The sequence below is a fragment of the Metopolophium dirhodum genome, chromosome 1 (assembly GCF_019925205.1).
Source record: "Metopolophium dirhodum isolate CAU chromosome 1, ASM1992520v1, whole genome shotgun sequence".
In the NCBI taxonomy this organism is placed as follows: domain Eukaryota; kingdom Metazoa; phylum Arthropoda; class Insecta; order Hemiptera; family Aphididae; genus Metopolophium; species Metopolophium dirhodum.
Window position 1 is genome coordinate 68,363,129 of NC_083560.1, and position 15,016 is coordinate 68,378,144.

Sequence of the window (15,016 nt, forward strand, 5' to 3'; positions counted from 1 at the left end):
ATTTGTATAACAAGTGAATATTGGTATGCTTTCATTATTTTTCATAAAACGAAATTGTTCGTTATTATTAGTTTTGATTTGAAAACAGTTGATGCTTAGCCTCGTCTATTGATTTAGGAATAGTTAATATTAGTTTTCGCCTAGCTTCATACATAGATTTTCTAAATAAACGCACATCTGAATGACTTATATTAACAGTAGTTTGATCTTTAAGTACTTTTCTGACTATTTTATTTGGTTTAGTAAACACATCATCAATGGCCTTTCGTTTAAGTATAGACATTATTTTTTGTCGATTTAAAATATTTTCAGAAGTGGCCGGATGATTGTGATCATTTTTTTGTGAAATTATTAAATCAAGTTTCTCACAAATGATTGCTGTTACGTTACATTTACGATTTTTACATCTGAAGTGAAAAGTTTGGTCCTTAAATTGTTTATTCTCACTTAGCGTATATCCTTGTATCAGAACACATTGTCTCCCTCGTTTTGTTAGAAATATATCATCTATAGAGTTCATGGTAAGAATATTTACTTTAGCACTTGTGTACTTGTGTACTCGACAAGCGACTACGGACTAATTGTCTGATATGGACTTATGGTGAAATAAATATGGATAGGCACCTATTGCATTTTGTTACACTATTAATACAACTTTGGAAATTACAGATAAATAGATTTTCGATATTTTCAATAACGTCTGTGATTACGCTTTTTATAACTTTCTACTATAATATTTATTATCGCAGGAAGTCCCGAATGTGGTTATTATTATCGTGCTCGTGTAATGTACTACGGTACTACGGTAGTGACCGCTCCGCTTTTTTCTTTTACTTAGCTTCGCGCCACTACCGTCGCGCTGGATTAAAAGTATATACAAATATACAGTATATACTATTATACTTAGCTATATATGTTACCTATATTATTTTGATATATATGTATATTTGTATGTATATATTATGCATGTATGTACATATCTTATATACTTTTTAAACAAAGGAATATACATTTTACATTTTAGTGCCCAAACGTGTCGCAATTTGGGATAAGATGCCCAAACGTGTTGTAAACATACGTCGTATACCCGCTTTTTTCTCCAATACACCACCGCCTACAACATACAACATACTCTGGGTAATAATTATTCTGTCGAGGTTCTGCGACTAACGTGGCCGGTGTGAACGCATTTTCAATGTAAGGAAATCCTGTTTTACTGCGGAATCATTTCAACGATTTTATGAGGTACGTGGCATTCGACAAGTGCTAAATTCAACGCTGCAGCCTCAAGCCAGCGGAAAAAAGCAAATCGGACAATCAAACCATTACTAAGTGTCTAAGTATATCGGCAAACGACCAGGGCGAATGAGACGTAAAGGTACCTGACAAACTATGACAAACGACACTATGGTAGCGTTAAATTTGATATTGTAGAAGTGGTTGTGATTGGGAGGACAACCATCCAAATTACAATTAAAGGACCACGAACATCCACTCCAATTTGTTTTTTTTATTATTATCATTAATGTACATGATACCGCACTTATTACCATCATGCCGTTTTGTCTTTATATATATATACCTATTCAATGTATTCGTTACTGCAATTTTATTACTTGTATTATGCAGTTTTGTTTTTTGAATATTTAATGTACATGATATTGCACTTATTACCATTATACAGTTATATTTTTTTATATATATAAATAATGTAGGTATTTGATACTATGTATTATTACCTTCCAGGCAGTACCTATGTTTCTTTTTATATAATTAATGTATATGAGATGAGCCTTCTTGTATTTGAATATGGTGAATGTACATCTAATATTTTAATGTATGGGTATATTATGTTGAACTTAGAATTGTACTAGAGCCGAGGGCAGTCCTAAAGGTCAGGAAAGGCCAAATGTGTTCACTCGCCTTCAGTCTGTTCGAGTCCGTGTGCGTTCCACGTTCGACTTACCCGCCGAATTGTTAACTATTAACGCTCAATAAACTCGTTAAGTTAAAGTCAATTAAGTATTAAAGTATCAAGTTTTTATTACCATCAGCTTACAAACAATAGTTTCCAAAACTCATAAAAATAAAAAAACAAACATAGGCTTTTTTAGTAATCAAAATGTTGTAAATTAGAATAATGAATTATTAGATGTAACCATGGTTTGGTTTTTAGAAGATTACCAATTTAAATGTTTGATATATAATATTGAGGTACGTTGGTACTTTATATGTTTAAAGCACGTGCAGTGGTTTCTTGGTTCACCACGACAATACTCCCTTCTTATCGGTCCCTCCTTTCATGTATGGGTGATGTCAAGTTACCTCCAACTATGCCATCTAGTGTCTACAAGGCCATTTAGAGGCACTAAGGAGCATTTAAGGGGAGAATGGCGACAAATTCCCTTAGTTAAGTTGCCAAATTGTCGAAATTTTGTTCACTTGTGAATTATTAAAACTTTTAAAATTTAAAATATTTAAAAAATATATTGTAAAATAATAAATATAGGTACCTCTATAATCTATATATTATGTATTAATAATATATTATGCTATTTGAAGCTATCATCAATTGAGAATTATTAATATACCTAACAATGGTTCCCTTTACCAAATTTGTTCAATAAATTCAATAAGTTTTAAAAAATGCTCTTAAATTTGCACTATAAAACTCAAAACAAGTTCTCACTTAATATTCTAAAATATGTAAAACCATATATTATTAATACCTATTAAAAATTGATAAAATAATAAATAATATTTTTAATAACTAATAAAATTAATAGGTATCTATTATTACTTTATTGTAGTGATCCCCGTACAGAGTTAGATTTTGAAGTGGTTGGATGACAGGTCACAAGATAGAGTAATAATACGAGTTGAAATTGTTATTAATTTGTTAATTTGACACTTTAAAACTTGTAGTAAAATTGGTTGTGAATACAATAACGCTTATGAAGGTGCAAGTACTGTCTCTCGCTAAGCATGTATCATGTCTGATTCTAGTCTGTGCTCATATTTCTCCTATATATAGTTTACATTTTCTTAATGGTAAGGTTGTTATCCCATTTCTGTGGCCTACGTGATTACGGGGTCCAGGAAATGTCATTAAACCCCGTTAGATTAGGTTGTTCTATGTTTATATTATCTTTTAGTCGTACTGTGGACATCCCGTTTAACAGCGCTATCGATAGTATGGTTCATAATGATGTGTGTCCTAATATACATATATATGTATGTACAATTTACATTAATAATATTACTCATCAGTGTATATATATTAATATATTATATATCCAAATTATGTTTGGCGCCTTTTTACCAATACTCAATATTGTATGATAATCCTACCATTTGATCTTTTGTGTGGTCATGATGTGATTTTGCTACCCGGGTCCTGGATGTGTTTAATAATATAACAAAATTCTAATCATTGAATTTTGCAAGTCCTAACTTAGGTTATCTATTTAGTGTATTATTGCACCTAAGCCTTTTCCTGTCTATAATCATAGTATTGGGTTTTAAATATATATTATTATTTATTATAATGCTTGCCTCAAGTACATAACACCTCACCCCTAAAAATTAAGACTTATGTTTCTCTAAGGCACATAAATCTTAATCATTAACATAATTAGTTATTTTACATTTTCATTAGTACAAATTTTTGTGAATTTGTTTACAATTTAGATATTACAAGTGTTTGTTTTACAGTTCATTGAATATTAATATTGTTTCCAGTATTTTACATAAATATATTATAATGTATGCGAAACGCATTTACAGTAATTGGTGTCATGATATATATATATTGGTTGATTAATTATTGTGTGTAAGTTGTTAGTGGTTACAATATATGGTTATAATTATACAGTAAAATTGCTCGTTAATATTATTAATGTTACAGTACTTATGCATAATATATGTATATATATTTTTTTATATAGTAATATTCGGTATATAATAATAATTTATTTATATAGTTTGATACATTCTTTTTCTAGGCATTTATACAATAATAATATAATTTTCTTAACTCCTTTGATTTATGTTTGATATATCTTCATTAAATATAGTTCCTCTAATATTCCCATTAAATATCAAGTTATCAATTTTCAAGTGTAGATATATTATAAATTGATTTTGTTATTGGTAATTATTTATTTTATTTAGTTACTTACTAATGATTATTATTTTCCAACATACTATTAAATATTTTATTTTTTTTTCTTTATGTTGTGTTAATATTTCCGATTTAGACTGCAAGAGCCCTCGTCCGTAACCTCATATTATTTTCTAGATTGACGAACGATGTCTCTCAAACCCCTTCTGGTACCTATTTTGTACGACAAAAGCTGTCTTCTGCATATTCATATTTTAATATGCTAATTTAGTTGTTTTTGTCGACTCAACATACAAAAACACATATTACTACTCCTCCGTTTATCATGAGCCGTAATCTGTATTTTCATACCCTAAAGGTACGGTTTCCCTGCAGCGTCCAGACGCGGCGTCTAGACGTGACAGAACGCCGTGTCTTGACGCGTCGTCTGGACGCAGCGTTTACCCTGTTTTCTCTGTAGCGTCGGACGCCATAGATTTTATTATTTTATCCCACTCTTTTAGTTTGATTTTACAAAATTAAATCATAACCACTGCGACCGTTCTCTTCCGCACGTAGTTTCCACATATAAGTTCTGATTTTTTATTTTTTCAAAATGAATCAAAATTTAATTTTGAACAATATTATTAATAATAATAATATTATTTGTGAGTTGTTGCTTCGTGATGAAGAAATGGAAAATTAGTTACTTATGAACATTATTCCAAAAAAAAGAAAACCTTTTAACAGTTTATTTTCCACGAAGAACTCTGAAGGATTCTTTAAAAATTTGATTGGTGGACATCTTATTAACGACGATGAAAAATTTCGGGAATTTCTTCGTCTAAATTGTAAACAGTTCAATTTTATTTTATCTTTGGTTCAAGAAGAAAAAACAAAGAAACTGACTTTACGTGTACCTGAGCCAATATCTCTAGAGGAAAAACTAGCACTTACTAAGGTAAAATTTGATATTTATTTTTATAAAAATATAATAAATTAGACGACGATTTAAAAAAGTGTATTAATTAGTACCTAACCTAATATACTATTTTATAAATCTTAAAATTGATAAACAAAATATTTACAAATATTGATGATATACAAAATAGTTAACTATTTTACAATCCTGTATGTAGTAGATGATAATGGGTACATTTGAATTCAATGATATAAAATCATTGTATACGAAAAACGATTCTGAGCAAAGACACTCTGTTAGCATACACAACCTATTAAGTATATTATATGATAGGTATTATTCCTATTAAAATGATTTTTTTTTCTATTAGTAATAGAGTAGGTTGAATTATTTTTTTTTGAAAATTTCATTCTGTGTATAAAATATATCATAATACTTAAAAACTTTCTAGACCTACAAATAATATTTATAATAATATATTTTTCCAAATATTATCCTTAACATAATAATTGTCTTTATGATGTTTATGGCTACTATCGTAAATAGGTACATTTGTTATTTTCCACAAGTGTAATCAAAGCTTCGTCCTCTGTCGAGGAAAATGAAAATTTTTTTGACATGTTGACGCCGGGCGTCTTGACGCAACACTGGTTAGGCCAAACGAATAGATGCGCCGCGTCAAACGCGAGTAGCGAAACCAGTCACACACAAAATACATAAACGACCAAACTCCCAGTCCTGCTGTTTTTTGTATTGTAATATTACTTATTAGTTATTGTTCTAAGTATTATTTTCAGCCTGTACTATTTCGGTTCTTTCTAGTAACATATATATATAAAAAAAATGCTTTATTAGATTTTCATACCCCCAATTATTTATGTTAGGGCGATTGTAAACTCTCCCGAGTTTAATGACATGTAAACTCTCCGTCTAATATTTCCGTAATATTCGGTAATGGGTGAAATTCGTTCAAAGTTACGCTATTGAGTTCCCTAAAATCTATGACTATTCGAAATTTTTCCTTTCCGGGTGCGTCCGTTTTCTTTTCCCCTAGTAATAGTGGTGCGTTAAAAGGACTCATACTACGTTTTATTGTGTAATTTTTTTCCATTTCTAAAAGTAATCCACTTACCCACCTTTTTAAAGATTGAAACTCGCAAGATTACTATTATTATTAACAGTTTTTTTTTTATATTATAAAATACATTTTATAACAAACAAGTACTATATAGATGTCAATCCAATTCTGAGTAACGGCTGACCTTGAAAGGCAAATTCAGTTGAATTTCAATTTGATTGCTTTTATGTTTAAGCTAATAATACAGACCCCACGAGGAAATTGAATTTTTCGGGGTACCCGATGTCGAACAAATTCCAAAACAGGTCAAACAAATTCAAACAAAAAAATATTGGCAAAAGAAAAATCGTGGTAAGTCAATTGTTTATACTTATGAGGAGGCTGGGGAAACGCTTCGCCAGCCCCCACGGGGAAATTGAATTTTCCGAAAAAAATGTTACTCTTGAATACCGCTTTGCTAAACAAAAAGACGACACACGACTTATATGGAGGTCCGAGATTGCTTCTAATAGCTATAATAAAGAGCTAGGCAAATTTGGGAAACCAATTAAATTCATGTAACTCTTATTATACTTAATTGGGACTTCACCTTTGCCCATTAGTAAATAAATAAATATTTTTTTTTTTTTAGTCAAGACCATGAACTATAGTGTTTTAACGGTCAAATAAGACAGGCTCCAAATTTAAACCAACAAGGTAGTTATTAAATTTGACAATTTATATACTGAAACAAGTTAAATAAGTTTATAAATGTTATTATTATATAGGTATCAATTTTTTTGGGATATAAAGGGATATACATAGATATACTTTGATATAATTGTGGCGAACCAGCGCCACATAGCCTCCCTCCGTCATCGGTTTTACTGTCAGGCAGTGGGGCACGTTGGTAACACCGTCCGGCACCTCGGCGTCGGTTGCGACTGCCGAGTTTCCGAGCGGTATTCGCCCTCTCTTCACCGTTAACCATCATACTGGCACGTCTCGACTATTATATGTTCGTGGTCTCGCCTAAAAAAGTCTCCCAACGCAATCGCTCCCGACGAACAAACGGCTCTCCCGATTTCCATGCTCGAAACCTCGTGACCAACTGTCAACATTTTTATATTATTTTTTGTTCTGGTTTTATTTTAAAACGCCTTATGATTAATTGTTTGCATTATTTCGCTTTAATAAATTGTTTAGCGTACGTCATTAAACCTGACTTGTTTAATTTATTAACTCGAGCTACGTGGAGGCAAAACCTCCACAATATTTATGATATAGAAAGAAAATGTATATTAATGAATAATGATATTATATCTTAATCAGTGTTATCACTTAAAATATTAATTATTTCTCATCCCTAATACTTAATAGTAAGGTAAGAAATAACTCCAACATTGCTACATTTCAATTTTCACTGTTATAACTGTGGCCTGGTAAAAAAATTGGCAGCCCTATTTTAAAACTGAAATGGTGCCGTGCAAAAAAGTAATATCCAATCACAATACGATTTGATCGATACGACACGACACACGACCCAGCTGTGAATCCGGCTTTATTTATTCATAAAAACATAATAGGTATAATATACCTACCTAAAAATTTTAATGTTTTAAAATCAAATTTGTAATAAATAATAATATTTAATTGATTAATCATAATTTTAATTTTTAATTTTTGTAATTATGGTTCCAAATAAACTAATTTTTTTTTAATAGTTAGTAGCACTATATAGTGTTTTTGACACACGCAGCTGATCGTCTTATCACTTGTCAGTTTAATTTTTTTACATGATAACCTGCCTTGTTTCGTACCCAGTATATCTTAATTCGTGGTGCTCCAACAAGGTTAATTAACAATTTATGTACTGACATGAGGTAAGTTTATAGGTAGTTGCTGTTATTTTTCGTTTTTTTTTTAAATGTTTGAATGCTTCATTTGGTTAAATGATGATGAATAATTGGTAGTATATTGGTAACCATAGTTACCACGCCCATGCAACTATACAAGACTCAATGCTGTGGCGTACGAGGGAATAGGTATTCTTGTTGTTATGGTAGACTTCGCATTTATCCCCTGTAGCCAACATATTGCGTGAAGACGGGACAGAGAACCGAATGGAATTAAAATGGCGGATTTTTATCATTAATTTACATTTAGATAAGAAAAAACACAATTTGATAGCATACTTTATATTAGTCATGTATCTACTATCTATGTAACGGCAGGCTATACAATTATATGACCACGATAAAGAACGTCTTTCCGGCTTAACAGTCAATTTTTGATGAAGAAAAAAGAAAATCATTTTAGTAATAATTGACGTTTTAAATTTTTTATATTTAAATTCTCTAGTTTCAAAAACGTGTCATATTGGTCCTTTTTAGTCCTGTTTAGTTTTTTCTCCTCAATTTGCAAACTAACCCTAACAGTAAGTAAGACATTTAATAAATATATGATACTGTTACATTGACGGATTTAGGATTTTTTTGTATGGTGGGTGCTATGCTGATAATAAAGCATTAAAGGTCCTTAGTTAGCTCCACTTATTTTGAACCACTTCTGGGTAAAAACAAATTTTACCAATTTTTTGGTAGTAGTCTACAATTAATATGTCTAGTTATATGTGATACCTGATATCTAAGTAATTTATAATAAAAAAGTTCAATATGTGGAAAGGTGTTTCAGCTCTCAAACACCCACCCCTAAATCCGCCACTAGATAACAGTTATGTGTGCATAGCTTGATGGAGGGGAGCTGACGAGGTCTTTGGAGTATTGACACCTGAATAATACTGTTATATTTAAATTGTATAACAGGTACTCAGTATTCACTCTTATTTCAATTATTACAGTGTCAATTGGATTTTTCTGAATATACAATTTGTTATGTTATGCGTTTGTAAGACTGAGAATACATCTACAGGTACTGTCTACGGCCCCTATTAACAGCAACATTTTTCTTTGAATACTTAATGTAACATTTTATGTTTGCTTGTACTGACCGTTGTTAACAATAGGAGAAGTATCATGGTCGACGACCTAAAATAGTCAAAAATAATGGAATCATTTATTCTACTATTTACAAAACAATTAATAGCTTCAAATATTATTTAGATTTAGTAATAAACAATAATTCAATAACTTAAGTAGGTAGTAGCTTTCTGTAACTATACATTTTATAATATATTATGACTATTATATATTAATATTGTACATTGTATAAAAATAAATTAAATGAATACCTAGGTATACCTTCATAACAATTTATAAACGTTACTTGTCATGTTAGGAGAGGGCCTAACTAAAGAAGGGAGCCCAAAAATACTGTGGTATTTTAGTTCTACACACGCCAATGATAGAAGACGATAACTTTTTCACATGACAAAGTATTTACTTGTATAACAATGTTATGTTTCTTATAAACTTCATTATTTATTTTTTAGATAAAATGTCAAAGATTTTTGAGCAAGAAAAAGTATGGCTTGATAAATCAAAATATGATGAAGTGGAATGTGTAAATTATGAAAAACTATCAAAGGTACCTAACTGATATTTTTCATTATACTGATCAATATAATATCACATATTATATTTTTAGTTTTTATAATTGCCTTTAATACTCAATCACTTAAAATGCATTCATTTTTTTGTTTTATTTTATTAATGTTAGAATATTGCATTTACATACTATAATATTGTGTACCTCTGTACTACACAGTTATTGTCATTATCTATACAGGAAGAAATAACAGATAAAAAGCATGCTTGTATCTTGAAATCATACTATTTAACTATTAGAACTTAGATGTTGAATTGAATACTTTAAAATATAAAGTTATATTCTGTTGTCATATGAATACAATTATTTTTCAATTGAGCCACATTCAAATATTCAAAACATCATCTTATTATTTTGTAAATTAATATTAATGTGTTACTTAAGACTTGCAATTAATTCAATTGTTACAATTAACTTTTAGAATAAGGTGGAAAAAACTATTACTAGTGGTGCTAATTCATGTGGTACGACAATGGCATCAGGCAGTTCGCCCCTCGAAGATAACAGTCGGATTACAGCAATATCAGTAAATCTATGTTTTAAAATTTTTATGTCTATATCAACAGGAGTTCAAATACATAGTAGTAGACTAAACACCTAGCCTAGTTATACTGCAATGTGCAACATCTGTTTTTCTCAAATTTTTGTTTGGATTACATTTGTTGTGATCATTAATTAATTGAATTTCGTTCTTCTCTCTCCAATCTAAAGGTGTAATCTAAGAGTATATGATTTTTTGATTTTTTGCTCGATCAAAAAATTGAAAATTTAATACAAGTTCTTTATAAGTTGTTATTAGTGTAATTAAAAAAAAATTAAGTTGAGTGTAAATTCACAATAATTTGTTATGAGCATCTGAAGTTAGAATTTTGATAAAATTCATCGAAATCGTGGAAATTTTCAAATTATTTTTGTTAGAAATACGTCTATTCATCAAACATTTTTTTATATACCGAAGTTTGATAGGCGTTTATAGTTCAAATGATCTTAACATTGGATTTTCATCCCTAAATTAACAAATTATCATCAAACGCTTTTTTTTTTTTTTAATTTGAATATGAATAACTGTAGGTACACTTGATATTTGCACCAAATATTTATTTTAGAATTTTCTATACCCGAAAAATAATTTTTATCATATTATTATATAATTTATAATATTGATTATTGGTATTATAGGCTGACATACCTTCTATGCTCAGAATCGTTTTTCGTATATGCAACGATTTAATATTATTGAATTCAAATTTAACCCATATTCATTATACTGTATACAGTGATAATAAATAATAGTGGCACATTTTTTTAGCTGCTGTCCCAATTTTTATGCGGCTCACCAAGATTTTCTCGGTAGCTCGCCGGTTAAATCCAGGCTTGTTAACACGTAATTGTTTTGTAGTAGGTAAGTTATGCACTCCAATACTGAAAGAATTTAAATATTGTATGCGATTATAAAAATAAAATCTATTATACATTTGAATTATAATTAAATAAAATTTAAACCGCAGTTTTCTACTAAGGTTGAAGCTTTACTATGTTACATAGCCATGTTGAAGTGGCGTAACCAGTGAACCAAAAGCACTTGTAGTCGTTGGCGCCCTGTTTTAATATTTAAGGAATAGGACAAAATACTTTTTTTATTTATTATTTATAAACAATATTTTATTTTAATAAAATAAATTAGTTAATTTTAATAAGGAATTATATTTTTCAAAAGTATTGAAGTTATTCCTATTTATGAATATTATTGTTAAAACTATTGATGTTTATTGATGTTTATTTATTGTAAATAATTACATATTTTATAACTGTATATTGAGACGTACCATAAAAAATGTGATTAAATCTGTTAAAAATGTTATGAAATTAAATATATATATTATACATACATTTTTTCAGAATTCAACATTTTAAACACATTTTATTCATGAAATGTTTCCCTAAGCTTATGTTATAAAACCCTAATTTATAAATGTATCTGTTAATTAAATAATTCTAACGAAGAAAAATCAATAAACAATTCAATTTTCAAGAAAATTTTTGAGAAAAAAAAATATATTTCATGCATTCCAATTTACGTTTATAAATTGAAAAGAAAACGCAATAAACAAATGATCTATTACACAGATAATAATTGATAGTAACGTTCTCAATTAGTAATAACACAAAAAAATAAATATTATGAAAACAATTCTAGTTATTTTCAAAATAGTAACTTACTCCAAACAATAATAGATATAAAAAAATTTATCAATAGCAAAATTAATATAAAATCAGATTCTTAAATAAACCAAAGTGACCTTAGTCAATGTTATTCATATCCTAAAATATAAAATGAAACTTTTATAGAACTTGAAAAATTAAACAAAATTAGAGTTTGTATTCCAAGTTGCTTAAAATTACATAATTTTGAAAATAAAAGGGGTATGATGTACATTAAAAGAAAATAATATTGGAGGAGTGTTGTTGTGTGAGTGGTTTTAGTGAAAGCCGAAACAAAAAAATTCAAAGGAGTATTTTGATTTTAGATACCAGAGACCATATAAAATAATTTTTAAAATATAATATCTGATGCAGTACACCAAGTCGAAGCAGTTAGGAACTCAAAATTGGTTAGTTCAGGCATGTTAGTTGAATCAAGAATCGTAGAAACCGTATTACTTAATATTTGATAAATCAGGCAAGGATAACACTCTGATGTATATTAAATGTTACTGTAATGGATTTCTTAAATTTGAATTGAATTCAATAAAATCAGTTTATATGAAAAATGATTATGAGCAAAGACGGTCTGTCAGACTATAATATTAGTTATTGCCGTTGCCGCATTTAGAAATACGTTTTGTGTTTCAGAAGCAGGAAAATAATGATATTGAAGTTGTAGCGATCGACTGTGAAATGGTCGGCATTAATCATGATGGACGTGAAGATATGTTGGCTCGTGTTTCGATCATTAACTCTAAGGGTGAAATTATCTACGACAAGTTTGTCAAGCCCACAACGAAAGTGACAGATTATCGTACGCCGGTGAGTGGCATTCGACCTGAAGATATTGAACACGGGGAGATATTTACCAAAGTAAAACAAGAAGTCTTGCGAGTACTCAAAAACAAAATAGTGATATGCCATTCACCAAAAAAAGACTTAAAGGTACTGAAGATTTCCCACCCCAGATGTATGATTAGAGACACCTCAACCTACTCTAATTTCATGCAATTCACTGAAGGTCGAAAGCCTAGTCTGAAACAATTGACATTACATTTTCTTGGAGCTAGCATACAGGAAGGACAACACAGGTCTGTTCAAGCTGCCAAGGCAGCACTACAGTTGTACATGATTTTTCGTGATGATTGGGAATCACAGATTAATTTGAAAAATAATGCCGTCATACAGGTAATTTAATTGAAGTGTCTATGGTTGCTCCCCGATAAGTGTAGCTAACTCGCTGTGTATACTAACCTACGATTTTTTGTGTTTCAGGAGAAGGAAAATAATGATATTGAAGTTTTAGCGATTGACTGTGAAAAGATTGGAGTACAACAGGGAAATACTCATGGAAATATGTTAGCTCGTGTCTCGATAGTTAACTCGAAGGGCGAAATCATTTACGACAAGTTTGTCAAGAACACAGCGAAAGTGACAGATTATCGTACCTCGCTGAGTGGCATTCAACCTAAAGATATCTTATACGGGGTAGGAATTTCCAAAGTAAAAAAACAAGTCGCGCGAATACTCAAAAACAAATTGTTAGTAGGCCATTCACTAAAAAACAATTTTAGGATGTTGGAGATTTCGCACCCTGAACATATGCTTAGAGACATATCAACGTGCTCGACATTTACAATATTAACAAAAAATCAAAAGCCTAGTCTGAAACGATTGGCAAGATATTATTTTGAAACTGTATTACCGGATGGAGAACACAGATCTGTTGAAAATGCCAAAGCAGCACTACGGTTGTACATGCTGGTTCGGAATGATTGGGAAAAACGGTTAAAAAAAAAAAGAAAAAACAGTTCTAGAAAGAAATGAGAATAAACCATTAAATAATAAATTGTAAGGTTTTGATGGGAAAGGGTATACAAAAATTAACATCATACTTTTGTTTTGTAGTAAATTTTAAGCGGAATCGACTGGTGGCACTGATATTTAGCTATCTCGTTTCTTAATAATATTATGTAATGAGATAGCGAAATATCAGTGCCACCAGTCGATCCAGCATATAATTATCTACATAACAAAGGAATAATATTATTTTTTTTAAAAACTAACTTGTACCCTTTCTTACCAATACCGTCCAATTAGGGATTTCAAAGAAAGCATAAATAATAGTGTATCTAATAATAGTGTATGACTTAAGTTATATTTTTAATAAAGATAATACTGCTTTTGAGATTATTACTTGTGAAAACATTTAAAATGTCGTTAAATACATATTGTTGGTTAAGTATGTAATATTTTAAACATATATCTCTTAAAAAATATAATGTTATTTTAATTGAAAACCACTAAAAGTATTATTTTAATATATATGTCTAATTCTAATATATAAGAGAATTCTGGGCAATATAATTTGCTGTGGTCACAATATTGTATGTGAATCACTGAAGGAGTATCGAGGGGTACTTTTGCTCTCCCAAATTCAAAACACTAAAACCCTTAAAAAAACAATAAAATAAATTTGAAAACAGAGCAACAAAAATAATAGTAAGATAATGATTGAATTTTAAATACAAGATTACTTGTACATAATTCATATGGAAAACAAACAAATCTCAAAAATGGATAAGCAAAATTGTATTAGGTATTCTAATTTTGACGAAATTAGATATTTAAAGAAAGCATAACAATTTTAGTTATTTTGTTATGATTAAAAAATAGTATTTATGGATATTTTAAACTTGTAAAGTATATTATTATATTTTATACACACAATAAATTTTTTAAATGCAATTTTTTCGACAAAAAAATAATTCAAACTATTTTGTTTCATTAATAGACAATAGTATAATAAGTTTAAAGTAATAGCAATAATATCATAAAATATAGTTGGGTACTTAGAGATATAGGCCTTATGATAATCTGACTTTGATACGAGACAGTAATAATGATATGAATAAGCCACACCCATGTTAAATAAATTTACTCATACTGAAAATAAGGATGTTCTCAACATAATAATACTATGGTGGGTGTATAAATTCATTAGATTAATAACTATAATAATTATTTCATTCAATCAATCCAATGTCTTATATGCTTTAATCTTAAATTATATACTTCCGTACAAGCGTTGGATACTTAACAAATGGATTTCCAATGACTGCACCGCAAGTCTCAACTGAAATCCTAATGTTGAGTACTTATA

The 15,016-nt window shown here is 29.4% G+C and overlaps 1 protein-coding gene across 3 annotated transcripts; it reads left to right on the plus strand.

Annotated features, from left to right (window-relative positions):
- The first annotated feature begins 7,889 nt into the window (after window positions 1-7,889).
- LOC132935735 (RNA exonuclease 4-like) lies at window positions 7,890-13,808 on the plus strand. Of its 3 annotated transcripts, none has more exons than XM_061002351.1 (5): window positions 7,890-7,964; window positions 9,533-9,627; window positions 10,070-10,174; window positions 12,502-13,041; window positions 13,129-13,808. In XM_061002351.1, the coding sequence occupies exons 2-5, from the start codon at window positions 9,538-9,540 to the stop codon at window positions 13,678-13,680; spliced, it is 1,287 nt and encodes a 428-aa protein (XP_060858334.1). In that variant the 5' UTR covers window positions 7,890-7,964; window positions 9,533-9,537; the 3' UTR covers window positions 13,681-13,808. The 3 variants fall into 3 exon arrangements, with proteins under 3 accessions (XP_060858334.1, XP_060858333.1, XP_060858336.1); XM_061002350.1 differs by lacking the exon at window positions 7,890-7,964 and adding an exon at window positions 8,349-8,518; XM_061002353.1 differs by lacking the exons at window positions 7,890-7,964; window positions 10,070-10,174 and adding an exon at window positions 8,349-8,518.
- Window positions 13,809-15,016: the final 1,208 nt, after the last annotated feature.

Coding starts and splice junctions, on each gene's coding strand:
- LOC132935735 (XM_061002351.1), top strand. CDS start 9,538: ATGTCAAAGATTTTTGAGCAAGAAAAAGTATGGCTTGATAAATCAAAA. Junction 10,175..12,501: donor GTCGGATTACAGCAATATCA/GTAAATCTATGT, acceptor TTTGTGTTTCAG/AAGCAGGAAAATAATGATAT. Junction 13,042..13,128: donor AAAATAATGCCGTCATACAG/GTAATTTAATTG, acceptor TTTGTGTTTCAG/GAGAAGGAAAATAATGATAT.